The sequence below is a fragment of the Ranitomeya imitator genome, chromosome 4 (genome assembly GCF_032444005.1).
Source record: "Ranitomeya imitator isolate aRanImi1 chromosome 4, aRanImi1.pri, whole genome shotgun sequence".
NCBI classification, from domain to species: domain Eukaryota; kingdom Metazoa; phylum Chordata; class Amphibia; order Anura; family Dendrobatidae; genus Ranitomeya; species Ranitomeya imitator.
This window is the reverse complement of record NC_091285.1, coordinates 462,173,750-462,201,245: the sequence shown is the minus strand read 5'-3', so window position 1 is coordinate 462,201,245 and position 27,496 is coordinate 462,173,750. Positions and strand designations below refer to the sequence as shown.

The 27,496-nt window shown below is 46.9% G+C and overlaps 1 protein-coding gene across 1 annotated transcript; it reads right to left on the bottom strand.

The window, feature by feature from the left end:
• Nucleotides 1–417: 417 nt before the first annotated feature.
• Nucleotides 418–26,923, bottom strand: GTF2A2 (general transcription factor IIA subunit 2). The gene is made up of 4 exons (XM_069765813.1): nt 26,714–26,923; nt 14,339–14,443; nt 1,928–2,054; nt 418–714 (listed from the first exon to the last, which is right to left on the bottom strand). The coding sequence occupies exons 1-4, from the start codon at nt 26,783–26,785 to the stop codon at nt 689–691; spliced, it is 330 nt and encodes a 109-aa protein (XP_069621914.1). The 5' UTR covers nt 26,786–26,923; the 3' UTR covers nt 418–688.
• Between the last annotated feature and the right edge of the window lie 573 nt (nt 26,924–27,496).

Here is a 27,496-nt window from a genome sequence, read left to right as displayed (position 1 = left end):
AGCTAACCCCGCCCACACCAGGCTCTGTATATACAATGTCTATACACAGTGAGCTGCCTATTACAGGAGGGGGCGTGTCGGACTAGTATGCATGCACTACTGTGTCCCAGCAATGATAAGCTCCTGATGCTAATCATTGCATGAAAACAAAGCCACATTCTGGTAGTTCTGGTCTTGTAAGCTGACAGAGGAAGCCCCCTGTGACAATTTCTGGGTGCAGGCAGCAGATTGCAGGGGTGGTCCTGCTGCTGACAATGCGGGCAGTGAATGGGCGAGTCCTGTGGGAACTGCCTGTGCCATACAGGGGCTATAAGTGGGGACATGTTGGGATTTCGTTTGTGTATCCTTCACACAGTGTTCCTGTACCTACTAACTAAAGCCAATTTTAGTTTTTTTTGAGCCATGTAAACACATTAATATAGTTGCCTTTTTCATACACATTTATTAAATAAAAGTTTATTAGACATATTTCCAAAAATGAAAACAAAAAGGCAACTTCACATCTGTATTAAAAAAAAGTTTGTATAGCAACTTCTGAGTACTAGAAGGTGAGACTACCAAAATCTCTGCGCTCCTGTGTGAATGGGACAGCTCCTGGGCGTGATCATTGTCATAAATAAACAGTCTTGTCAATGGCTTCTTAGGAAGGCCACAAATCCACGGAGATCGGAGAGTCGTCCTGTGCCGCTCACTCTGCTGTGTTCGAGCCGGTATCTACAGGGGAAAGAAACAATCAGTGGTCAGACTCTGCTTTCATATCATACGGGTCACACACAGTGCGGTCACGTCTCCATTGAGGACCACGGAGCTTTTTATTACACTTTGTACTTTATTCACCAAATGTTTTTAGCTTTGATCCCGCTTAGGTCACAACTGCTATCAGTGAGGGCTTGAGGAGCATTACACAATGGAGGCCTTCGGGAATCTGAAATTACCTCTTGTTTGGTTAGTGGCTTAGGTCGCTGCTCTATTCCTGCAATATACTTTACACTGTAGCTCGATCTGTCACAGAAGCAACTCCAGGATACGTAATCATGTTTTGGCCCAATAGTAAAAGAAATTCTGAGATTAGTAGTGCCCTCAATTCATCTACCGATACTATATTCCTGATTTGTGAGCCTACATTTTGTTCCTCGGCAGTGACAAATAACCATAAATCTGACCACCCATGTAACACACGTCCTTTGTGAGTTATAGGAACGCAGACGGAAAAGTGGTCAAAACGGACACCATGTGAATGATCCGCATAGTCAAAGTAAGGGCCAGGGGTAACAACCAGAAAGAAGTCGTCAACATTTACCAGACATCTGGTCATATGCTTTATGTTTAGGTCTGACCATAATAGAGTGCTTATTTAAAGCCATCCTCATGGTCATGCATGTGAGCCACCACTCTAGTCATTGGCCAGAAAACAGATGGAGGTCACATGGACAACACTCGACTCGTTCCAGCAATGTCAAGGACCACGCATGGGGCCATGGGTTGTTTGTTTTTTTTTTTGTTTTTTGTTTTTTGGGGGGGGGGGGGGGGGGGAATTTGCTGACTTGGAACAACCTCTGCTACATATATAGTGGCTGGCCCACAAGTTCAGCAGGAAGCATAGAGTCTAGAGAGCAGATTGTATGGTCATTCAGATGAATTGGTAGAAATTACAAGGATTAATAAAAAGAGGTTGTGTCTGATATGGCGAGTTAGCCCCACTACAGTGAATGAAGCTGAGCTGCTATACCATACACAACCAGTGGTCAGGGGTGGTGCGGTTTCTGAAAGGAAGCAGCCGTGGTTTCCTAATTATGGACAACTCCTTTAAACACTAAAGAAAAAAGATCATAAAACAGCTGTCACATGTAGAGTACAAGACATGTGCAATAAACGAGGAAATTCGGGTCCTGAACCGTCATTGCGAAGGTTTCCAGCAGGATCTTACTTTTTCCATCACAGGCTACAATCTTTACTTTGTCCACTTTCACAAGATCCGTCACTTCTCTGAACTCCACATCATTTAGCACGAACGTCCACACGTTGTCACAGAATCTGTAGGTGTTTAAGGATCCCTGAATGGAAACACAAGCATGGCAGATTAGATAGCATGAGTATAGTGTGTAAAGAGGGAAAAGCTGGACAAAGCGCAATAGGGTCTTATCCAAGTATAGAAGGGTGACGTGCCCCCATATAAGCGGGGTGTGAGTGACCGCTGCTGCAACATCCACACATGATCAATTTAGTGATGTACAAACAGGAAAAGCAGATTTCAAATGCGCCGATGAAGCCATCATCAAGATCTTGGAATCAGCAGCGCATTTAAAATCACTACCTGTTTGTACATGATAAAGAAAGAAAGATGCTCGAGTGCCTATACTGATAGTGTCAGATCTCCTTCAGGGGCCAGAGCTGTGAGCCCCTGGGGAAGTCCGGGGGCCAGCCAGGCATCATATACAAGAGTGCAACTTTATTTGTTATAGAGATGGATACTCATAGTTTGCACCTGTACACGCCAGTTTTCAGTTTATTTGTAAATTTACTGTACTTGGCTGATGAAATGTCGGGTTTCCTATGAGATTGGTGTGTAAAAATCAGAAGGCATACGCATGGTCCATGTGCCGTGCTATTTTATTTCTCGCACCCATTGACTTGCATTGGTGAGTCTCGTCCGATATACGTGAGCCCCAGTTACAGGGAAATGTCAGCTTCTTGCCTGCACTGCACAGCTGGCTGGGTGTCCCAGGACCAAGCAGCAACTGTTCCTTCCCTACACTCTGAAACAACAAGAATGCAGGGTTCGGCAAAGGAAGCACTGACAGTGATTCCTAATCCATAGAAACAAGTGCTTCCTGGTTCATCCCGGTGTGTACAAAGATTATCAATTACCAAGTCTACCTTCTCTGTGGAAAATCTGTCTGTGTCTGACAGTCAGCTCCCCACCCCCACAACTGTACAATCTGTTTGGAGTGCACTGTGGTAGAACAGTTTCAGAAGTACTGGGGCCCTCACCTCTGAGTGCCAAACAATAGGGCCTTGATGATTACCCCCCTGAGACTGACGGAAGGTCCCGTATTGCCTGCAGATTGGAACAACACAAACGCATTGAACAGTGCCATCTGTACAATGTGCACGGCCAATTTTTTGTACCATACTTTGCTTTTTTGCATGACACTGTATGGTTTGAGGACCTGATCTAAGAGATCTACCCTCTCCTCCCGCCCCCCCCCCATGTACCGATTGTAATCCAATATACAATCTGTTAGGGCTGGTGGAACGCACCGAGTATATTTAGATATAATTATTGGTGCGTTCGCAGCCCGGGGTCCACCGTGCAGAAGACGAACTTGCTGCTAGCAAATGGTGGCACAATATTGCGGTATAAGCAAACTCTGTTACTTCACAGAGTCACACAGAAGGGAAAACGCTGTGCCCTGTTAGCGTCACAGGGGAACACAGCTGCCTAACAGAGCAAAAGCAATCAGTGGTCAGGGAGTAACAAGCACACAAACACCTCCTCTCCGGTGGAGCTGGAATTCTAATGTCTATACGCCAGCCCTGAATTTACCATACAAACTCCTCACCGCAGGTGCCGGTATTCTAATGGCTTATTTCAGCCGGACCCTGACCACAAGCCGACAAAACCACTGAATTGCAAAAGCTCATGACATAAGCTGATCCTAATGCATGGCCATGCAAACCTTTTATAGCTGCAGCAACTTCAGGACCTTCCTAGAGGACCAATGGGAGCTGCCACAGTACCTGAGCAACTTCAGGACCTTCCTAGAGGACCAATGGGAGCTGCTGCAGTACCTGAGCATGTGACCCCTGACCTCCAATGAGAGGTCTTACCTTGGGCATGCTCAGAAGGGGAAAAGCAGGACTTAGTCCCAGAGACGTCTGCTCGCCGCAGACCAGTACTGGTTACAATGGCTGTTACAATGGCTGAGCCTGGAAAGGCAGCAATAACCATCTGCACAGTATCAGGCTGTGCCAGATGCTGGGACCGATGTCTCCGCTGAGCAGGCTCCACTGCGGCTGGAGAAGAATGGGAGACCGCAGCGGAGGTGGTTCGAGAGTCCCCCTGTGCAGAGGCGGAACTCGATCCCTAACACAATCTGGCTTTCGGACTTGTGCTGTGGTCCCACGAACAGTGACAAGGGAGCTGTTGTCACGGTGTATGGTGGTCAGGATAAGGACATCCCTTTTGTCCTTATAATTGACCATTAGCATGTTGTTGCTGCATTGGGCTCTGCTTTCACCTTTTCTCAGCGTTTACCCAATTAGCGGCTATGGGAGGCCTCGTTGATTTTTTCGCACGGTGCCACATACAACTGTAGCTCTGACAGAGTATCTTGAAGCGGGGGATGCTGGTATAGAAGTTATCAATGTAGAGGTGATAACCCTTACCCAGCAGTGGGTACAGCAATTCCCACACAATTTTCCCACTTACCACAGGACAGGGGGGCATTCAGGGATGTTAATCTAGGTGTCCTTCCCCTCGGAGATTCTATATTTGTGGGTGTACCCTGAGGAACTCTTGCACAGTTTGTACAGTTTTCTTCCATACCTGTACCTCTTACTGGGCAGGTATTGTTGAAATTTTAGCCTCCATTTGAAATGAACCAGAGATTCATCTATAGTGATGTCCCTCTGGGGTGTCTACGCATCACCAAATTTTCTGCTGAAGTGATCAACCACTGGAAGAATTTTATATAGACAAAGTTTGGATCATCTCGGGGAGGACACTGTACATTATCACTACAATGCTAACATTTTTGGATCTCCTCAAATCGTGTCCTTGTTATGGCCATGCGGAATACCGCTGTGGTGGAGAGAATATCAGTACTCCAGTATTGCCAAATCTCTGGTTTTCGGATTATGCCCATATGCAGCACAATTCCCCAAAATGTCATCATCTCTCCGGCATTTACGGGGGTCCAGCTGGCGTATGACGACGTGGGATTTTAGGTGAAAAATTTATGGCCATACAGATTTGTCTGGGCCACCATAAGATTTATTATTTCATCACTGAAATACGCACGCTACTCACCTGGTAGCAGTGTTTTTTCAGGAGCCATGACAGCACAACGAGAGAGGGGATCCGCCCTTCAGGGACAGGAAACCTACAGACATAAAAAGGGCGGTACCTCTCTCCCACGTCAGTTGTTTCCAGAGCATGAGACGACCACCTTGGTTTGTAACACAGATGCAGCATATAAATACATTTTATTATGCCAGTGAACATGGAATTTAACGCAAAACCAACAGGGTGTTGAAACATCCAAAACTTAGGGTAGGGAATCTAAGGGTGCTGTCATGGCTCCTGAAAAAACACTGCTACCAGGTGAGTAGCGTACGTATTTATTCAGTCGCCATGACAGCACAACGAGAGACTTTCAGAGAAGAAAGATTTAGGGGGGGATAATAGCTTCCAGCACTCTTCTCCCAAACGTAAGGTCTGAGGAACTACCCAGATCTAATCTGTAGTGTCTAAGAAAGGTAGAAGGAGAAGACCATGTGGCCGCCTTACATACAAGTTAGGGCCAGAAAAATTTGGACAGTGACACAATTTTCGCGAGTTGGGCTCTGCATGCCACCACATTGGATTTGAAATGAAACCTCTACAACAGAATTCAAGTGCAGATTGTAACGTTTAATTTGAAGGGTTGAACAAAAATATCTGATAGAAAATGTAGGAATTGTACACATTTCTTTACAAACACTCCACATTTTAGGAGGTCAAAAGTAATTGGACAAATAAACATAACCCAAACAAAATATTTTTATTTTCAATATTTTGTTGCAAATCCTTTGGAGGCAATCACTGCCTTAAGTCTGGAACCCATGGACATCACCAAACGCTGGGTTTCCTCCTTCTTAATGCTTTGCCAGGCCTTTACAGCCGCAGCCTTCAGGTCTTGCTTGTTTGTGGGTCTTTCCGTCTTAAGTCTGGATTTGAGCAAGTGAAATGCATGCTCAATTGGGTTTAGATCTGGAGATTGACTTGGCCATTGCACAATGTTCCACTTTTTGGCACTCATGAACTCCTGGGTAGCTTTGGATGTATGCTTGGGGTCATTGTCCATCTGTACTATGAAGCGCCGTCCAATCAACTTTGCAGCATTTGGCTGAATCTGGGCTGAAAGTATATCCCGGTACACTTCAGAATTCATCCGGCTACTCTTGTCTGCTCTTATGTCATCAATAAACACAAGTGACCCAGTGCCATTGAAAGCCATGCATGCCCATGCCATCACGTTGCCTCCACCATGTTTTACAGAGGATGTGGTGTGCCTTGGATCATGTGCCGTTCCCTTTCTTCTCCAAACTTTTTTCTTCCCATCATTCTGGTACAGGTTGATCTTTGTCTCATCTGTCCATAGAATACTTTTCCAGAACTCAGCTGGCTTCTTGAGGTGTTTTTCTGCAAATTTAACTCTGGCCTGTCTATTTTTGGTATTGATGAATGGTTTGCATCTAGATGTGAACCCTTTGTATTTACTGTCATGGAGTCTTCTCTTTACTGTTGACTTAGAGACAGATACACCTACTTCACTGAGAGTCTTCTGGACTTCAGGTGATGTTGTGAACGGGTTCTTCTTCACCAAATTAAGTATGCGGCGATCATCCACCACTGTTGTCATCCGTGGACGCCCAGGCCTTTTTGAGTTCCAAAGCTCACCAGTCAATTCCTTTTTTCTCAGAATGTACCCAACTGTTGATTTTGCTACTCCAAGCATGTCTGCTATCTCTCTGATGGATTTTTTCTTTTTTTTCAGCCTCAGGATGTTCTGCTTCACCTCAATTGAGAGTTCCTTTGACCGCATGTTGTCTGCTCACAGCAACAGCTTCCAAATGCAAAACCACACACCTGGAATCCACCCCTGACCTTTTAACTACTTCATTCATTACAGGTTAACGAGGGAGACGCCTTCAGAGTTAATTGCAGCCCTTAGAGTCCAATTACTTTTGGTCCCTTGAAAAAGAGGACGCTATGCATTACAGAGCTATGATTCCTAAACCCTTTCTCCGATTTGGATGTGGAAACTATCATATTGCAGCTGGGAGTGTGCACTTTCAGCCCATATTATATATATAATTGTATTTCTGAACATGTTTTTGTAAACAGCTAAAATAACAAAACTTGTGTCACTGTCCAAATATTTCTGGCCCTAACTGTATGTCTTCGATCGATACTTCTGACCTCTCCGCCCAGGAAGATGCTACGGCTCGCTTGGAGTGTGCCTTTATACCATCTGGAACTTCATTGCCACCTGCGGTATAAGCATATGGGTTGTCTTTTGGATTTAGGGAGCAGAATTGGTGTAATTTTTTGTTTCCCCTGCTGGCAAAAAGGTCTATCTCTGGACAACCCCATAACTGAATGATTTGATTGAAGACGGCTGGATTTAGCGACCCCTCTCCCTGTCTGAGTACGTTGCGGCTTAGATAGTCTGCTTTGGTATTGATACTTCCTTTTATATGAAGCGCCGTCAGGGAGAGAAGGTGTACTTCGGCCACCTGAAAGATATGATTTGCGACCTCCATCAATGAACTGGATCGCGTGCCACCTTGACGATTAATGTAGGCCACAGTTACCCGATTGTCTGATAATAGCCTGACGTGTCGACCCTGTAGGGGTACAAGGAATTTATTTAATGCATGTTTTACCGCCAACAGCTCTTTCAAGTTGGAGGAAGAGTCCTGTTCAGACTGAGGCCATAGCCCCTGAACCCAATCCTCTCCTAAGTGAGCCCCCCACCCCTTGGGGCTAGCGTCCGTAGTCAATACCCTAGACACCTGATTTATCCAAGGGACCCCCCTGCGTAGATTCGAAGTGTGAGTCCACCAACCAAGAGAATGTATAGTCTCCGCAGAAAGTGTAAATTTACTGTCGAGGTGAGCTCTTAGACGACGAGAATTGTGTAACACGTCCCATTGTAGAGTCCTTGTGTGGAACTGTGCCTAGAGAACCGCCGGGATACAGGACGTAAGAGAACCCAAGATCGACATCGCACTTCTGACCGACACTAAGGGATTATTTATTGCTCTGGTGACCAACTGCTTAACCATAGCAACTTTTGCGTCCGGCAGGCGACATTCCTGCTGACTAGAGTCTATAACATATCCCAGGAACTCTTGTACTTTTAGGGGCCGAAGACGCGACTTTTTGACATTGATTATCAAGCCCAACTGGTGTAACGCACTCATGACCCTCTGTAGTTGGTCTTTGCAATGCGACTCTGAATGACCGACAATTAGCAAATCATCCAGGTAAGGGACTATTAATATATCCTGTTCATGCAAGTGCGCCAAATTGATAATGGTGCGATATGAACCATCAGGTTTTTTGGTCAGGAACAGAGGGGAATAAAACCCCCTACCTTCCTCGCCCGTAGGGACTTTGACTAGAACTTTCTTCCGTTGGAGTTCCCGGACCTCAGACTCCAGCGCCAACTGTTCTGTAGAGAAGGAACGAACAGGTGTCAACATAAATTTGTCCCGAGGAGTATGGTGGAAGTCAAAGGTTAGGCCTTTCCCCACAATGCTTAGAATCCATGGATTGTTTGTAATCCGTACCCAGGCTGGGTAGAAGGCCGAAAGCCTACCCCCCACCTGGTCCGCCAGTCATTGCGGTTTTTTAACATCTCGTGAAGGATTAAACATAAATCCTTTACCCCTCCTTCTGCTGCTGTCGTATCTGTTAGATTCTCTGTTAGAGTCTCTATATGGCCTTCTGCGGCTAGACCATCCTCTATTATAGTCTCGTCTGCAGAAGGGTCTTCCTAGGAAGGGAAAGCGTTTTTTATTATCCCCCGCCTTTTCCAATAGCTCATCTAGGACCGGTCCGAATAAGTGAGCTCCTTCACAGGGAATGCCACATAACTTTGTTCTGGCTTGTAAGTCCCCTGGCCAACATTTTATCCATAACGCTCTTCGGGCTGCGTTAGATAACGCTGAGGACCTGGCGGCCAACCTGACAGAGTCTGCCGATGCGTCCAAAAGGAAAGCTGCTGCATCCTGGATTATAGGCATAGAGGACAATATTTCTGTCCTAGGGACTTTATCTTTGAGCTGATCTTCGAGGTGACCTAACCATACCATCAAGGATCGAGCGGTACAGGTGGCTGCTATAGCTGGTCTCAAGGACCCAGCTGAAGTCTCCCAAGCCCCTTTAAGGAAGGTATCAGCTTTCCTATCTAATGGATCCTTCAAGTTTCCCAAGTCGTCAAAGGGGAGAGATGTTTTCTTGCCCGCCTTAGCGACTGCCGCATCCAGTTTCGGAACTTTATCCCATGAGGATGAAGCCTCCTCCTCAAAGGGATATCTTCTTTTAAAAGCTGGCGGAAGCGAACCCTTCCTCTCTGGTTTCTTCCATTCCTTTGAGATTAGTGATTTGATTTTGTCAATCACTGGAAAGGGTCTTCGGGACTTCCGCTCAATACCTTTGAACATAACATCTTGAATGGAATATTCCGACTGGGTATCCTCTATCCCCATTGTACTGTTAACTGCTTTAACTAGATGGTTAACCCTATCCAGGGACAAGCAGGCTTGACTGGACTGTTGATCTTCAGAGGAGGAAGTAGACGGAAGGGACTCTGAGCTCAGCTCACCCGAGTCCGAATCTACATCAGATAAAGGGGAGGATTTTCTAACTTCCGTTCCCCGAGACCTGGATCTCACAGAACTTGTAATTTCCTGTCTAACCATCTCTCTTGTTGTAGAGGTTAGATCAGGAGCCTCCTTAGGACAGAGAGTACTGGATTTAGGTCCCATGGGACTAACCTTTGTTTAATAATCGGTCTAGATCTAGTGACTGCTTTAAAAAAAACTAGAAATCCAGTGATTACTGGCTAAGTTAAGGTTATATAATGCCCCCAGCGCTGACACCTGAACTCTAAGAGTACTTGTGGCCACCCATCCGGAAGCGGCTCTGCGCATTCGGCACACTGCCTATGTTTAGCTTTAGACAAACTTTTTCTCCCCTAGTAAGGAGAGAGGAAAAGACAAGGGGAACATAACCATCACTAAGTGAACTTTCACGAAGATCACTTACCCCGCCAGTAATGAGTGGTACTGTAGATGGGGGGTCCTTCGTAGCCGGCAAATCCTTACGGCTTGAGGACTTTGGTATAGAAACTTGAGCCTCCTTAGCTCCATCAGTGCAGCTACTGCCACTAGACCGACGCTGGGAGCTTTTCCGAGGCTTTTCTGACTGCTGCTGGCTGCCGTTAGTCCCTTCTAGCGACTCCATAATGGAATGGGCAAGGAACATCAGCCATCCCAGCTTGCAGCCTTAAATAATGCCCCCAAGGTACCGCCCCCGGATGGGGGTTAGCAGGGAATCCCAGGTGTCAGCCATTCGATTGATGGGGACCATTGTTCGCACCGCGCTGCCCTCCCCCGAAGTCCCGACGTCCCCGCAGCTGGGCGCCGCCATTAGCCGGAGAACGGCTCAACTGCGCATGCCCGGCCGCATCATCCGGCCGCGCCGCCCACCGCGTCATCCGGACACGCCCCTTCCGGGCGCGGCGGCGGCGCCCAGCAGACACGCGGATCCGGATGGCAGCGGCACCCCACCGGACCAACGCCACACCCCCGCAAGGCACCGACTGGCTTCCGGAAACCCAGCAGCGCGTCATCCGGCACACACTCCCCAGGTACTCCTTTATGGCCACCATAGAAGCCAGCATATATGACTGAGGCTGCTTCCTCCTGCCGCCACCTACACTAAACAGTCCCCCTGCCGTGTGGTGCTTCCTGCCTCCTGATCAGGCCGAGGTAGGGGACCCCCGCTACCTGCACCAGCCTGCCAGGAGTGGGGATATCTTCTTAGCTTCGACCCTCTTCTCAGGGCCTGTCTGAAGAGGTTCCGCTGTCAGGGACAGGAAACCAACTGACGTGGGAGAGAGGTACCGCCCTTTTTATGTCTGTAGGTTTCCTGTCCCTGAAGGGCGGATCCCCTCTCTCGTTGTGCTGTCATGGCGACTGAATGAAAACAATTTGAAGAAGTCAATTTCAGTGAGGCCAGTGGTGTCAAACTGGATTCCTGAGCTGCTGATGAATTTCAGAATGACGGGCTGAAATTCTTTTCGAGGGAAAGGTGCAATCCATATGGGATCAATTGCTGCAGGAGTTGCCAGGGTCCTCGGGCGCCTTACTGGGGTCCTTGCTCACTAGAAGAGGGGGAGGAGGAATGTGGGATCTTCCTCACTGCATGAATCCGTGTCGGACGCAAGGAAGGCATAAGCCTCCTCTGGTGAATAGCGTCTTCTTGACGAATGGACCTTTTTTTTTTTACATTGTTTTCAAAACCCTGAGGATATGTGTATAAGTGGTGCTTTTACATGTGTAATGTATGTGTGGGGCTTGTGTATAGGGTACTATTTATTAAAAAAATAAGTACAGAGAAAAAATGTAGAAGAAACACTTAGAAGAAGAGAAAAAAACAAAAATCAGATGTGTTAAAAAAAAAAAAAAAAGTTTGTATAAAGTTAGATGGTCACTACACTAATGCCCTCTATAAATTTACCCGACGTAACAAATTTTTTTTTACAAAAGAAAAATGAACGTCACCAACAATATGACGTACCTTAATGCACTAGAAATTACCCAGCGATTTTTTTTTTTGCATAAAAAAAATAAATAAATAAGACGCTACCTCCTACCTGTAAAACTACTCTATATTTTTTTTCTCTAAAACAAGATCATTCGTCACTAACATTGTGACATTTGCTACACTAAAACTACCTCTAAAACTATGCTGTACTATTTTTTTCTTCTCTAAATCAAGATCAGTCGTCACCAAACACAGTGACGCTGGCTACACCAACACTACCTCGCTACCATTAAAAATACCCTGTACTAATTACTATTTCTTAAAAAAAAAAAAAAAAAAAAAAAAAAAATCGGACGTCGCTTAGGCTGGTTTCACATTTGCGTTTAAAAACGCAGCGTTTTAAACGCAAATGCATGTGGTGAAAAAACGCGTTTAAACGCAGCGTTTTTTAGACATGCGTTTTTGAATGTTTTAAAACAAACACGGCGTTTTGATGCGTTTACATGCGTTTTTTCCTGCGTTTGCGTTTTTGAAATGCATGATGAGAAGTGTGTGACAGCTGCCAATCATCAAAATCAACTAGAAAACCCACTATAAACAGAAATAGCTAGGGTTAGGATCCCTTAGTAACCCTAGGGATCCTAACCCTAACCCTAGGGATCTTAACCCTAGGAATCTTAACCCTAGGGATCCTAACCCTAGGGATCCTAACCCTAGGGATCCTAACCCTAGGGATCCTAACCCTAACCTTACGGGTTAGGGTTAGGATCCCTAGGGTTAGGGTTGGGGGGTGGCTTATCAGTGTGTATTCTTGTGTTTTTCTATTAAAACGCATGCGTTTACATAGACAGCAATACGTTTTTTTGCGGCAAAAAAACGCCGCTAGAAATTACTACATGTTGCATTTCTGCAACAAAACGCATGCATAGAAACGCCACATGCATTGTCAAAACGCGGCAAAACGCACGCAAAAAAAACGCATGCGTTTTTAATGTTAAGTATAGGAAAAAATACGCATGCTTTTTTTTGCGCAAAAACGCAGTGGCAAAAAACACAAATGTGAAACCAGCCTTAGACTGCCATGTCCGCTACGCTAAATAACTAAAAAAAAGAAAAAGTCCTGTGGCGCAGTCTCTGATCAGCAGCGGTACTGATCGGAGCACTGCAGGCACAGGAAGAGCACAAATGCTCTGCGCAAGACTCCGTGCACACAAAAATAAGCGCAAAAAAGTGCACTAAAAATTCAAATGGAGGGTGGAGGGGGTGGTGGTTGCTCTCAGAGGAGGGGATGGGAGAGCACAGATCGCAGGAGGATCTCAGCACAGATGGACGCTGGAACCGGAGGCAGGAGATATCACACTGGCCACCAATGAATTCTTTACTCAGGTGACACAGAGTGGCTAGAGAACCTCCCTGCACGCCAAATATGAGACAAAGATGGCGTGCAGGGCGGTGATCGCTATTTTAGATTAACCCCTTTGGCACTGATTGGCCAGAAACTATTGTTCAGCCAATCAGCGCCAAAGGGGTTAATCAGGTGATGTCGCGATCACCCCACCCAGTGTGACAGCTGTGATTGGTGCTGTGTCACACAGCATTGATGACAGCATGTCACCTTTTTTTTTTTTTTTTAACTTTATAGACATACTAGATTGTGGCCCGATTCTAACGCATCGGGTATTCTAGAATATGCATGTCCCCGTAGTATATGGACAATGATGATTCCAGAATTCGCGGCAGAATGTGCCCGTCGCTGATTGGTCGAGGTAACCTTTATGACATCATCGTCGCCATGGCAACCATTATGACATCATCGTCGCTGTGCCCGTTGCTGATTGATTGGTCGAGGCCGCTAGGCCTCGACCAGAGACAGGGTCAGCAGCCATCGTAACCCGATCACCGCACGGTGACCAGAAATGGCGCCGCCGTACATATACCGCTCTTTGCGGGAACGCACCTCCCACAAAGCAGTATATGAACGGCGCATGTTGGGAAGGGGTTAAAGTAAATGCCAACATGGAGATAGGATGGGGGGTGCTTGAAGCTGGATGTGGTGGGAGTGCTTGTATCCCCTGGATACAAGCATATTTCCTAAATATATCTGTGGGGAAGCTTTGGCTGTCTTTATACCAATAATGGGGGCTCTTGGCATCACTACTGTGGAGGAGGCGGAAACTGGATGCACTACTCAGTGTGAAGGGAGGGCTATGGATATGGCTTGTAACCATATCTCAGACCTGAATGTTGCCATCAACACAGGTTTTTCCGGTTTTATAGAATTAGTAATGGCTAACACTGATGATTGTAGGATAGGTTATCCATACAAGATCAGTGGGGGTTCAGTATGGACAGCCTCATTGCTGAAATCTTTCCACTGTTCAAGCAGATGAGCTAATGTATGGAGGGGACCACCGCAGCTCCATGGCCCCTGCCGCGTGCTGCACCACATCTCCAGGTCTAGGACTAGGTATGAACACTGACAAGCTTAGGAATGTGGGAAGAGTTATCATTCACAGACAGCACAGGAATGCCTTGGAAATGGTGAGAAAATGAAAGATGTGCTTTATCATACAGCCCTACATTGTGTCTCACAGCTCCCATGATGTGGAGTTGAGCACTAGATGGGCAGATGTTTTTCAGCTGAGTAACCTCAGGTTTAGGACTGACCAGTCCATGTTCAGTGGAGCTGGATTACTGAAAATTACAGTTGAATTAAGTAATAGAAATTCCCTTTACACAGAAGGTGGTCCCGATCCCTCCAGCAGCTGATGTGTCAGCCTCTGAGGTTCTTACCCGGAAGTTGACTCTGTTTCGGACCCGGTGAGCCAGCGCCGAGTTGATTGCCTTGTCAAACTGCAGCAGCACTTGGAGAGCGAGCTGTGGGTTGATTTGCTGAGACTGGAACATAAAAGATAAATCAGATACATATATTGCTGATTATCCACAGTTACTTCATCAGCTGCTGCACCACTGCCCAACTGAGGCTGCTGTATTCCTGTTGTAGGTACAATAGGAGCCAATATAATACAGGCATGTTTCAAAGGGTGGGGTGCAATTGGGGGAGTCCTAGATTAACAGCCCGCAGAGGCTCCCCACAGACAGCTGCGATACTCATCAATGTGACCTGTAAATGGCATCTGCAGAAATACTAAGGGGAACACAACCCAAGCTTAACTATGCTACATATTGAAGTGTGACTTGTAGACCCAAGAAAGATATATGATGCAATAAGGATCAGAGAGCTTTAGGGTATGTTCCTCCCCCCCCCTCCGACAGTAAATGCTGCGGGTTGGACGCTGCATACATCCGCAGCGTCCAGATGTTACAGCATAGTGGATGGGATTTCAAGAAATCCCATGCCCACTATGCATGCACCGACGTCTGCAGCTTACCTGCGGAGACGAACATACGGCACGCCTCTCCAGACCCCGGCATGTCTATGTTGCGAAGACACGATTCTCCACAAGATAAATCTCACAACATATTGGACGCGGTGATTCCGAACGGTTCAATGAACACATGTGGAATCACCTGCGCTCAAAAGCCGGCAGCGCTTTGGACGGAGCGGGCATGGGCTGTGTCCAAAGCGCTGCCTAATATTGACCGTGTATACACTATTCAATCTATTCCTTAACAGGAGGCAGGGGGTAAACGAGGGGAAAGAGAAGTCGATAGCGCTGATGAGATATATTACAACGTTTCCTATATTCGCTTGTAATATTGATTTACGCAAAGTCCATAGGAAATAAATACAGTTCCCATTTAATCAGACCAATAATTAGCAAACAAGCGTTTATAAGAACGAGCAGACCAGGTTGATCACCAAGTACATTGGCGCCATATAAATAATGGGATTTATAATAATGAAGGCAATCAGCCCACAAAGGAGCAAAGAGGCTGATCATTGGGTGATGATGCCATACAGGGACAGAGCAATTGGATTAACGATCATCTATCTCCAGACTGATTCTGATGCCCAATGTGAACAGGACCATAAACCTTGTATGCAGTCCATCGGGCCACCATTGGCTAATGGATATGGGCCTTTAGTTGTAACGGATTCATCCTTTGTAAAGGGAGAAGTAAAAGATATCATCAAAGGAGGAGGCACTAGTGATGAGCGAGCTCAGATATCACAGTATCCGAGCATCTCGGGCGTGCTCGAGTAATATGTTACAGTGCCCTCGGCTGTTCGACAGCTGCAACACGGAAAATACTAAAACCCTATGTGTCATATTTGTCTATACCTATGCCTATGGTAGATTTTTTTAGTCATATTTGTCTATACCTATGTCTATGGTAGATTTTTTACAGTGTACGGGAAATCAGCGATTCCGCAAAATTAATGAATGTTTCGCGGAAAAAAAAAATCGCAACATTTGCACAAGTTTTGCGGATTACATTAAAATGATTGGAAACCATATGTAAGCGTTTTTTTCACGTTTATCGCGTTTTTATAGCAAAAAAAAGCGAAAAATACTGAACGTGTGCACATAGCCTTACAACTCCCTTCTCTGTGTACCTGAACTGAGAGAGGGAGGGGGATATTTTGAGTGAGATAATATTAAGGCTAAGTTCTCATTTCATTTTCGGGTGAGCGCTAACAGACAGCGTTGCATGGCGAAATTAACGCCGTCCAACGCGTCCATTAGCGCTCCCATTGCTAGCAATGTTAAAGCGCATTGCTAGTGCGTGCCATTTTCGGCACACGCTAGCGATGTGCCGTTCTTTTGTGGCGCGCCTCGGACGCAGCGTCCGAGGCGTGCCCGCGGTCTGTTCCCCGCTCTCGCAGATCGGGGATTTGCACTAGTGGGGACATTTAACGCGATCCCTAAAAAGACATTGCGTTAGCGCAATCCGCTAGCGCTTAGCGCTAAACGGATTGCTGTAACGCAATGAGAACCTAGGCTAATATTGTCTACCTTGAGATAGTTTATAAACCCTCCTCTCACACATCCAGTACCCCAGCAACCACAGAATGCAGAGTAAGTGGACATGCTAGCTGGGGCATATCTTAAGGTACCGTCACACTCAGCAACTTTGCAACGAGAACGACAACGATCCGTGATGTTGCAGCGTCCTGGAAAGCGATCTCGTTGTGTTTGACACGCAGCAGTGATCATGATCCCGCTGTGCCATCGCTGGTCGGAGCAGAAAGGCCAAAACTTTATTTGGTCGCTAGATCGGCGTGTATCGTCATGTTTGACATCAAAAGCAACGACGCCAGCAATGTTTTACATGGAGCGAGAACAATAAGTGAGTCGCCGTTACGTCACTGGATCGCTCCTGCATCGTTGTGTTTGACGTCTCTACAGCGACCTAAACAGCGACGTTCCAGCGATCGGCTCGTTGTCTATATCGCTGCAGCGTCGTTGAGTGTGACGGTACCTTACTGAAGTCAAGCTGCAACACCAGGCTCTCACATCATCACTTTGGTAAGTATTACGAATAACGGTTTTAAGCTCCGTTTTTTTTTATTGGAATAAGTTCATATTAGTGACAGAAAGTTACTTTACCAATTTCATTAGGATCTTTTTAGGGATGCAGTCTTTATGCGCCATATTCTTCCATACCTATGCCTAGTGTGTTATCATGGTTGGAAACGGAGAAACGGTTTTGAGTTCCGTTTTTTTTATTGGAATATGTTCATATTAGTACAACGACGTTATCTTCCAAGTTTCATTAGGATCTTTTTAGGGATTCAGTCGTTATGCGCCATATTCTGCCATACCTATGCCTACAGTGTTATCATGGTTGGAAACGGAAAAACGGTTTTGAGTTCCGTTTTTTTTATTGGAATATGTTCATATTAGTACAACGACGTTATCTTCCAAGTTTCATTAGGATCTTTTTAGGGATTCAGTCGTTATGCGCCATATTCTGCCATACCTATGCCTACAGTGTTATCATGGTTGGAAACGGAAAAACGGTTTTGAGTTCCGTTTTTTTTATTGGAATATGTTCATATTAGTACAACGACGTTATCTTCCAAGTTTCATTAAGATCTTTTTAGGGATTCAGTCATTATGCGCCATTTTCTGCCATACCTATGTCTACAGTGTTATCATGGTTGGAAACGGAAAAACGGTTTTGAGCTCCGTTTTTTTTATTGGAATAAGTTCATATTAGTACAACAACGTTATCTTCCAAGTTTCATTAAGATCTTTTTAGGGATTCAGTCTTTATGCGCCATATTCTGCCATACCTATGCCTAGTGTGTTATCACGGTTGGAAACGGAAAAACGGTTTTGAGCTCCGTTTTTTTTATTGGAATATGTTCATATTAGTACAACAACGTTATCTTCCAAGTTTCATTAGGATCTTTTTAGGGATTCAGTCTTTATGCGCCATTTTCTGCCATACCTATGCCTAGTGTGTTATCACGGTTGGAAACGGAAAAAACGGTTTTGAGCTCCGTTTTATTTATTGGAATATGTTCATATTAGTACAACAACGTTATCTTCCAAGTTTCATTAAGATCTTTTTAGGGATTCAGTCTTTATGCGCCATATTCTGCCATACCTATACCTATGGTAGTTTTTTTTCTAAAGTTGAATTTTTTGAATCTATTTTTCCTTTACACTTCACTCTATTTAAAAATAAATTAGCGGAGGTTAAACTTTAATTGCGTTTTCCACAAGGCAAACCCATACATTTCTATATAGTAACTTAAAATTTGAAATAAACACTGAATCCCTAAGAAGAACTTGATGAAACTTTGAAAATAAGTTTGTCATTAATATGAACTTTTTCCAGCAAGAAAAACAAAGCTTAAAAATGTAATTCTGTTTTCAACAATGTTAATTCATACATTCCTATATAATAACTTTACATTTCAAATAAACAGTGAATCCCTAAGTAGATCTTTATCGAAAATGTTTGCCTTAAGGTACCTTCACACATAACGATATCGTTAAGGATATCGTTGCAACGTCACGCTTTTTGTGACGTAACAACGATCCCGCTACCGATCTCGTTATGTGTGACAGCGACCAACGATCAGACCCCTGCTGGGAGATCGTTGGGGGATGATCAGGACCTTTTTTGGTCGCTGATCACCCGCTGTCATTGCTGGATCAGCGTGTGTGACACCGATCTAGCGATGTGTTCACCTGTAACCAGGGTAAATATCGGGTTACTAAGCGCAGGGCCGCTATGGGGGCGAGAAAAATACGGATTACACACAGACCAGCAGTGTGACTTGCGAGAAATACGCAGCGGTGTTCTATAGAAAGCCGGCAATTCAGTGCGGTGTACAGTAAAATCACACTGACAGGTTAGAATAGAATAGCTAAGATAAATGTCTACACATAGTATGTGTATATATATATATATATATATATATATATATATATATATATATATATATATATATACACACACACACTAGATGGTGGCCCGATTCTAACGCATCGGGTATTCTAGAATATGCATGTCCACGTAGTATATTACCCAGCCACGTACTATATTGGCCAGCCACGTACTATATTGGCCAGCCACGTACTATATTGGCCAGCCACGTACTATATTGGCCAGCCACGTACTATATTGGCCAGCCACGTACTATATTGGCCAGCCACGTACTATATTGGCCAGCCACGTACTATATTGGCCAGCCACGTACTATATTGGCCAGCCACGTACTATATTGGCCAGCCACGTACTATATTGGCCAGCCACGTAGTATATTGGCCAGCCACGTAGTATATTGGCCAGCCACGTAGTATATTGGCCAGCCACGTAGTATATTGGCCAGCCACGTAGTATATTGGCCAGCCACGTAGTATATTGGCCAGCCACGTAGTATATTGGCCAGCCACGTAGTATATTGGCCAGCCACGTAGTATATTGGCCAGCCACGTAGTATATTGGCCAGCCACGTAGTATATTGGCCAGCCACGTAGTATATTGGCCAGCCACGTAGTATATTGGCCAGCCACGTAGTATATTGGCCAGCCACGTAGTATATTGGCCAGCCACGTAGTATATTGGCCAGCCACGTAGTATATTGGCCAGCCACGTAGTATATTGGCCAGCCACGTAGTATATTGGCCAGCCACGTAGTATATTGGCCAGCCACGTAGTATATTGGCCAGCCACGTAGTATATTGGCCAGCCACGTAGTATATTGGCCAGCCACGTAGTATATTGGCCAGCCACGTAGTATATTGGCCAGTCAGGTTTGTCACATTTTAAAAAATAAAAATATACTCACCTTTCTGAGGGCCCCTTGTAGTCCACGGCAGCTTCCGGTCCGAGGGTTGGTATGAGCGCAGGACCTGTGATGACGTTGCGGTCACAGGCAATATACTACGTGGGCTGGGCAATATAGTACGTGGCTGGGCAATATAGTACGTGACTGGGCAATATACTACGTGACTGGGCAATATACTACGTGACTGGGCAATATACTACGTGACTGGGCAATATACTACGTGACTGGGCAATACACTACGTGCCTGGGCAATATACTACGTGGGCTGGGCAATATTCTACGCGGCTGGGCAGTATACTACGTGGGCTGGGCAATATACTACGTGGACATGCATATTCTAGAATACCCGATGCGTTAGAATCGGGCCACCATCTAGTATATCTACATCTATATATCCCTATTCTATGTGTACACATTTATTCTACCTATTCTACTGTAACCTGTCAGTGTGATTTTACTGTACACCGCACTGAATTGCCGGCTTTTCTATAGAACACCGCTGCGTATTTCTCGCCAGTCGCACTGTTGGTCCGTGTGTAATCCGTATTTTTCTGGCCCCCATAGACTTTCATTGGCATATTTTTTGCGCAATACGGTGACAAACGCAGCATGCTGCGATTTTCTACGGCCATAGAAGACCGTATAATACGGATCAGTAAAATACGGCAGATAGGAGCTGGGGCATAGAGAATCATTCTACTGTATGCAATCCGTATTTTATGAACCGCTCATACGTCCGTAAAACACGCTAGTGTGAGGCCGGCCTAAGGCAAAAATTTTCGATAAAGATATACTTAGGGATTCACTGTTTATTTGAAATGTAAAGTTATTATATAGGAATGTATGAATTAACATTGTTGAAAACAGAATTACATTTTTAAGCTTTGTTTTTCTTGCTGGAAAAAGTTCATATTAATGACAAACTTATTTTCAAAGTTTCATCAAGATCTTCTTAGGGATTCTGTGTTTATTTCAAATGTAAAGTTACTATATAGGAATGTATGGGTTTGCCTTGTTGAAAACGCAATTAAAGTTTAACCTCCGCTAATTTATTTTTAAATAGAGTGAAGTGGAAAGGAAAAATAGATTAAAAAAATTCAACTTTAGAAAAAAAACTACCATAGGCATAGGTATGGCAGAATATGGCGCATAAAGACTGAATCCCTAAAAAGATCCTAATGAAACTTGGAAGATAACGTCGTTGTACTAATATGAACTAATTCCAATAAAAAAAACGGAGCTTAAAACCGTTTTTCCGTTTCCAACCATGATAACACTGTAGGCATAGGTATGGCAGAAAATGGCGCATAACGACTGAATCCCTAAAAAGATCCTAATGAAACTTGGAAGATAACGTTGTTGTACTAATATGAACATATTCCAATAAAAAAAACGGAGCTCAAAACCGTTATTCCGTTTCCAAAAAATTTGACCCCTACATTCATGTATTGCAACTTTATGTCAAATAAATACATATGTAAATAAATTGGTTACTCTGCTTCAAATGGAGTGAAGTGGAAAGGAAAACTAAATTAAGAAAATGAAACGGTAAAATAAAATCTAAAATAGGCAGAGGTATAGATGAATGCGACTAAAATATCTACCATAGGTATAGGTAAATTTGCCACATAGGGTTTTAGTATGCACCCTGCAACACATGGGAGGTTGCCTAACAAACAGGGAATCCCCACGTGTTAAGCTGTCAAACAGCTGTGAATCACACAGCCGCGGGGACTCGAACATGTTACTAGAGCACGCCGAGATTCTCGGAAAACACGATATCGGAGCTCACTCGCTCATCACTAGATGGCACCAATCTGACTGCTGACGTTAGTACCAGTGCAGACCTACTGGGAAGGACAGGAATCTCACACCTGATAGGCGCAGTAATGGATGCACATCCGATTGTCAGAGTAAAGCTCAGGGATCGGATATCTTGCGCAGTTAAATTGGTAATACAGGATTATGAGGGGCGGATCACTGGGCTCTTATGTACTGAGGAGGGGGATGACACCTGCACCTATATACTGGTGGCAGGAGAGTGGGGGAGGGGATGACACCTGCACCTATATACTGGTGGCAGGACAGTGGGGGAGGGGATGACACCTGCACCTATATACTGGTGGCAGGAGAGTGGGGGAGGGGATGACACCTGCACCTATATACTGGTGGCAGGAGAGTGGGGGAGGGGATGACACCTGCACCTATATACTGGTGGCAGGAGAGTGGGGGAGGGGATGACACCTGCACCTATATACTGGTGGCAGGAGAGTGGGGGAGGGGATGACACCTGCACCTATATACTGGTGGCAGGAGAGTGGGGGAGGGGATGACACCTGCACCTATATACTGGTGGCAGGAGATGGCACCTGCACCTATATACTGGTGGCAGGAGAGTGGGGGAGGGGATGACACCTGCACCTATATACTGGTGGCAGGAGAGTGGGGGAGGATTTGGCACCTGCACCTATATACTGGTGGCAGGAGAGTGGGGGAGGGGATGACACCTGCACCTATATACTGGTGGCAGGAGAGTGGGGGAGGAGATGGCACCTGCACCTATATACTGGTGGCAGGAGAGTGGGGGAGGGGATGACACCTGCACCTATATACTAGTGGCAGGAGAGTGGGGGTGGGGATGACACCTGCACCTATATTCTGGTGGCAGGAGAGTGGGGGAGGGGATGAGACCTGCACCTATATACTGGTGGTAGGAGAGTGGGGGAGGGGATGACACCTGCACCTATATACTGGTAGTAGGAGAGTGGGGGAGGGGATGACACCTGCACCTATATACTGGTAGTAGGAGAGTGGAGGATGAGACCTGCACCTATATACTGGTGGCAGGAGAGGGAATGAGACCTGCACCTATATACTGGCAGGACAGTGGGGGAGGGGATGACACCTGCACCTATATACTGGTAGTAGGAGAGTGGGGGAGGGGGTGACACCTGCACCTATATACTGGTGGCAGGAGAGTGGGGGAGGGGATGACACCTGCACCTATATACTGGTAGTAGGAGAGTGGGGGAGGGGATGACACCTGCACCTATATACTGGTAGTAGGAGAGTGGGGGAGGGGATGACACCTGCACCTATATACTGGTAGTAGGAGAGTGGGGGAGGGGATGACACCTGCACCTATATACTGGTAGTAGGAGAGTGGAGGATGAGACCTGCACCTATATACTGGTAGTAGGAGAGTGGAGGATGAGACCTGCACCTATATACTGGTGGCAGGAGAGGGAATGAGACCTGCACCTATATACTGGCAGGACAGTGGGGGAGGGGATGACACCTGCACCTATATACTGGTAGTAGGAGAGTGGGGGAGGGGGTGACACCTGCACCTATATACTGGTGGCAGGAGAGTGGGGGAGGGGATGACACCTGCACCTATATACTGGTAGTAGGAGAGTGGGGGAGGGGATGACACCCGCACCTATATACTGGTAGTAGGAGAGTGGGGGAGGGGATGACACCCGCACCTATATACTGGTGGCAGGAGAGTGGGGGAGGGGATGACACCTGCACCTATATACTGGTAGTAGGAGAGTGGGGGAGGGGATGACACCTGCACCTATATACTGGTAGTAGGAGAGTGGGGGAGGGGGTGACACCTGCACCTATATACTGGTGGCAGGAGAGTGGGGGAGGGGATGACACCTGCACCTATATACTGGTGGCAGGAGAGTGGGGGAGGGGGTGACACCTGCACCTATATACTGGTAGTAGGAGAGTGGGGGAGGGGGTGACACCTGCACCTATATACTGGTGGCAGGAGAGTGGGGGAGGGGATGACACCTGCACCTATATACTGGTAGTAGGAGAGTGGGGGAGGGGGTGACACCTGCACCTATATACTGGTGGCAGGAGAGTGGGGGAGGGGGTGACACCTGCACCTATATACTGGTAGTAGGAGAGTGGGGGAGGGGGTGACACCTGCACCTATATACTGGTGGCAGGAGAGTGGGGGAGGGGGTGACACCTGCACCTATATACTGGTAGTAGGAGAGTGGGGGAGGGGGTGACACCTGCACCTATATACTGGTGGCAGGAGAGTGGAGGATGAGACCTGCACCTATATACTGGTGGCAGGAGAGTGGGGGAGGGGATGACACCTGCACCTATATACTGGTGGCAGGAGAGTGGGGGAGGAGATGGCACCTGCACCTATATACCAGTGGCAGGAGAGTGGGGGAGGGGATGACACCTGCACCTATATACTAGTGGCAGGAGAGTGGGGGAGGGGATGACACCTGCACCTATATTCTGGTGGCAGGAGAGTGGGGGAGGGGATGAGACCTGCACCTATATACTGGTGGTAGGAGAGTGGGGGAGGGGATGACACCTGCACCTATATACTGGTAGTAGGAGAGTGGGGGAGGGGATGACACCTGCACCTATATACTGGTAGTAGGAGAGTGGAGGATGAGACCTGCACCTATATACTGGTGGCAGGAGAGGGAATGAGACCTGCACCTATATACTGGCAGGACAGTGGGGGAGGGGATGACACCTGCACCTATATACTGGTAGTAGGAGAGTGGGGGAGGGGGTGACACCTGCACCTATATACTGGTGGCAGGAGAGTGGGGGAGGGGATGACACCTGCACCTATATACTGGTAGTAGGAGAGTGGGGGAGGGGATGACACCTGCACCTATATACTGGTAGTAGGAGAGTGGGGGAGGGGGTGACACCTGCACCTATATACTGGTGGCAGGAGAGTGGGGGAGGGGATGACACCTGCACCTATATACTGGTAGTAGGAGAGTGGGGGAGGGGATGACACCTGCACCTATATACTGGTAGTAGGAGAGTGGAGGATGAGACCTGCACCTATATACTGGTAGTAGGAGAGTGGAGGATGAGACCTGCACCTATATACTGGTGGCAGGAGAGGGAATGAGACCTGCACCTATATACTGGCAGGACAGTGGGGGAGGGGATGACACCTGCACCTATATACTGGTAGTAGGAGAGTGGGGGAGGGGGTGACACCTGCACCTATATACTGGTGGCAGGAGAGTGGGGGAGGGGATGACACCTGCACCTATATACTGGTAGTAGGAGAGTGGGGGAGGGGATGACACCCGCACCTATATACTGGTAGTAGGAGAGTGGGGGAGGGGATGACACCCGCACCTATATACTGGTGGCAGGAGAGTGGGGGAGGGGATGACACCTGCACATATATACTGGTAGTAGGAGAGTGGGGGAGGGGATGACACCTGCACCTATATACTGGTGGCAGGACAGTGGGGGAGGGGATGACACCTGCACCTATATACTGGTGGCAGGAGAGTGGGGGAGGGGATGACACCTGCACCTATATACTGGTGGTAGGAGAGTGGGGGAGGGGGTGACACCTGCACCTATATACTGGTAGTAAGAGAGTGGAGGATGAGACCTGCACCTATATACTGGTGGTAGGAGAGTGGAGGATGAGACCTGCACCTATATACTGGTAGTAGGAGAGTGGAGGATGAGACCTGCACCTATATACTGGTGGTAGGAGAGTGGAGGATGAGACCTGCACCTATATACTGGTAGTAGGAGAGTGGAGGATGAGACCTGCACCTATATACTGGTGGTAGGAGAGTGGAGGATGAGACCTGCACCTATATACTGGTAGTAAGAGAGTGGAGGATGAGACCTGCACCTATATACTGGTGGTAGGAGAGTGGAGGATGAGACCTGCACCTATATACTGGTAGTAGGAGAGTGGAGGATGAGACCTGCACCTATATACTGGTGGTAGGAGAGTGGAGGATGAGACCTGCACCTATATACTGGTAGTAGGAGAGTGGAGGATGAGACCTGCACCTATATACTGGTGGTAGGAGAGTGGAGGATGAGACCTGCACCTATATACTGGTGATAGGAGAGTGGAGGATGAGACCTGCACCTATATACTGGTAGTAGGAGAGTGGAGGATGAGACCTGCACCTATATACTGGCAGGACAGTGGGGGAGGGGATGAGACCTGCACCTATATACTGGTAGTAAGAGAGTGGAGGATGAGACCTGCACCTATATACTGGTAGTAGGAGAGTGGAGGATGAGACCTGCACCTATATACTGGTAGTAGGAGAGTGGAGGATGAGACCTGCACCTATATACTGGTGGTAGGAGAGTGGAGGATGAGACCTGCACCTATATACTGGCAGGACAGTGGGGGAGGGGATGAGACCTGCACCTATATACTGGTAGTAAGAGAGTGGAGGATGAGACCTGCACCTATATACTGGTAGTAGGAGAGTGGAGGATGAGACCTGCACCTATATACTGGTAGTAGGAGAGTGGAGGATGAGACCTGCACCTATATACTGGTAGTAGGAGAGTGGAGGATGAGACCTGCACCTATATACTGGTAGTAGGAGAGTGGAGGATGAGACCTGCACCTATATACTGGCAGGACAGTGGGGGAGGGGATGAGACCTGCACCTATATACTGGTAGTAGGAGAGTGGAGGATGAGACCTGCACCTATATACTGGCAGGACAGTGGGGGAGGGGATGAGACCTGCACCTATATACTGGTAGTAAGAGAGTGGAGGATGAGACCTGCACCTATATACTGGTAGTAGGAGAGTGGAGGATGAGACCTGCACCTATATACTGGTGGCAGGAGAGTGGAGGATGAGACCTGCACCTATATACTGGTAGTAAGAGAGTGGAGGATGACACCTGCACCTATATACTGGTGGCAGGAGAGTGGAGGATGAGACCTGCACCTATATACTGGTGGTAGGAGAGTGGAGGATGAGACCTGCACCTATATACTGGCAGGACAGTGGGGGAGGGGATGAGACCTGCACGTATATACTGGCAGGACAGTGGGGGAGGGGATGAGACCTGCACGTATATACGGGCAGGACAGTGGGGGAGGGGATTATAGCTGCACCTGTAATGGTGGCTCCCCGCACACCAGCGCTCTGATGCACTCACCTGGATCAGCTCGTCCAGGCTCTCCTGCAGACTGTTGCCCAGAGTGGTATTCCTATACAGCTGATAAGCCATGACTTAAAGTGGTCAAACCCCCGTTGACCAGTCCCTACTTAGCTGCCAGCGGTCCCCTACGAACAAACGATTCAGGGAAAAGGTAACGGCTAAAAATCCCGGCACTTCCTGCAAAACACAACACCGGAAGCTCTTGGTCACTCAGCAGTAGTGCGCATGCGTTAGGCATTTTCGCGAAGGTCCCAATTGCGGCGCATGCGCAATTGACTGTCGTTGTGGGTCATTGCTTGATGTTGCCCTCATTGAGAAGCGAATCAGCAACCACTGCGGGTCACGTGTGCATCGTAACCGGAAGTAAACTAGCGTCGTAATGACGTACGGAAGGTAGAAAGGCATTGTGGGGAACTGTGGAATGTTTGCCCAGTTTGTGCCTCACTGCCTGTTGTCATGGTGATAGTTTTCTTTTTTGCTACAGCAATGTCTCCTCATTTCCTTCTTCGCCGCCGTTTTCAATGGCGGGCCGCACTTAGGTCTTTATCTGCCCAAACCCTTAACCCCTTCACCTCCTTGGGTTTTTCCATTCACGAGTTTCCTTCCGTTTTTCGCTCCCCTTCTTCCCAGAGCCATGCCTTTGTTATTTTTCCATCAATGAAGCCATGTGAGGGTTTTGCAGGACGAGTTGTACTTTTGAACGACATCAGTTTTTTTTTTTGTCATTCATAAATCCGTTTTATTACCCCAATTCTCGCCTGCTCGGACTTTGGCAATCGC

Bases quoted from the DNA above. Each gene is read 5' to 3' on its own strand.
- GTF2A2 (XM_069765813.1), bottom strand. From the start codon at position 26,785: ATGGCTTATCAGCTGTATAGGAATACCACTCTGGGCAACAGTCTGCAG. The intron at 14,444-26,713 runs GTGAGTGCATCA...TTTATGTTCCAG, and splicing joins GCCTGGACGAGCTGATCCAG to TCTCAGCAAATCAACCCACA. The intron at 2,055-14,338 runs GTAAGAACCTCA...GTTTCCATTCAG, and splicing joins GAAACAGAGTCAACTTCCGG to GGATCCTTAAACACCTACAG.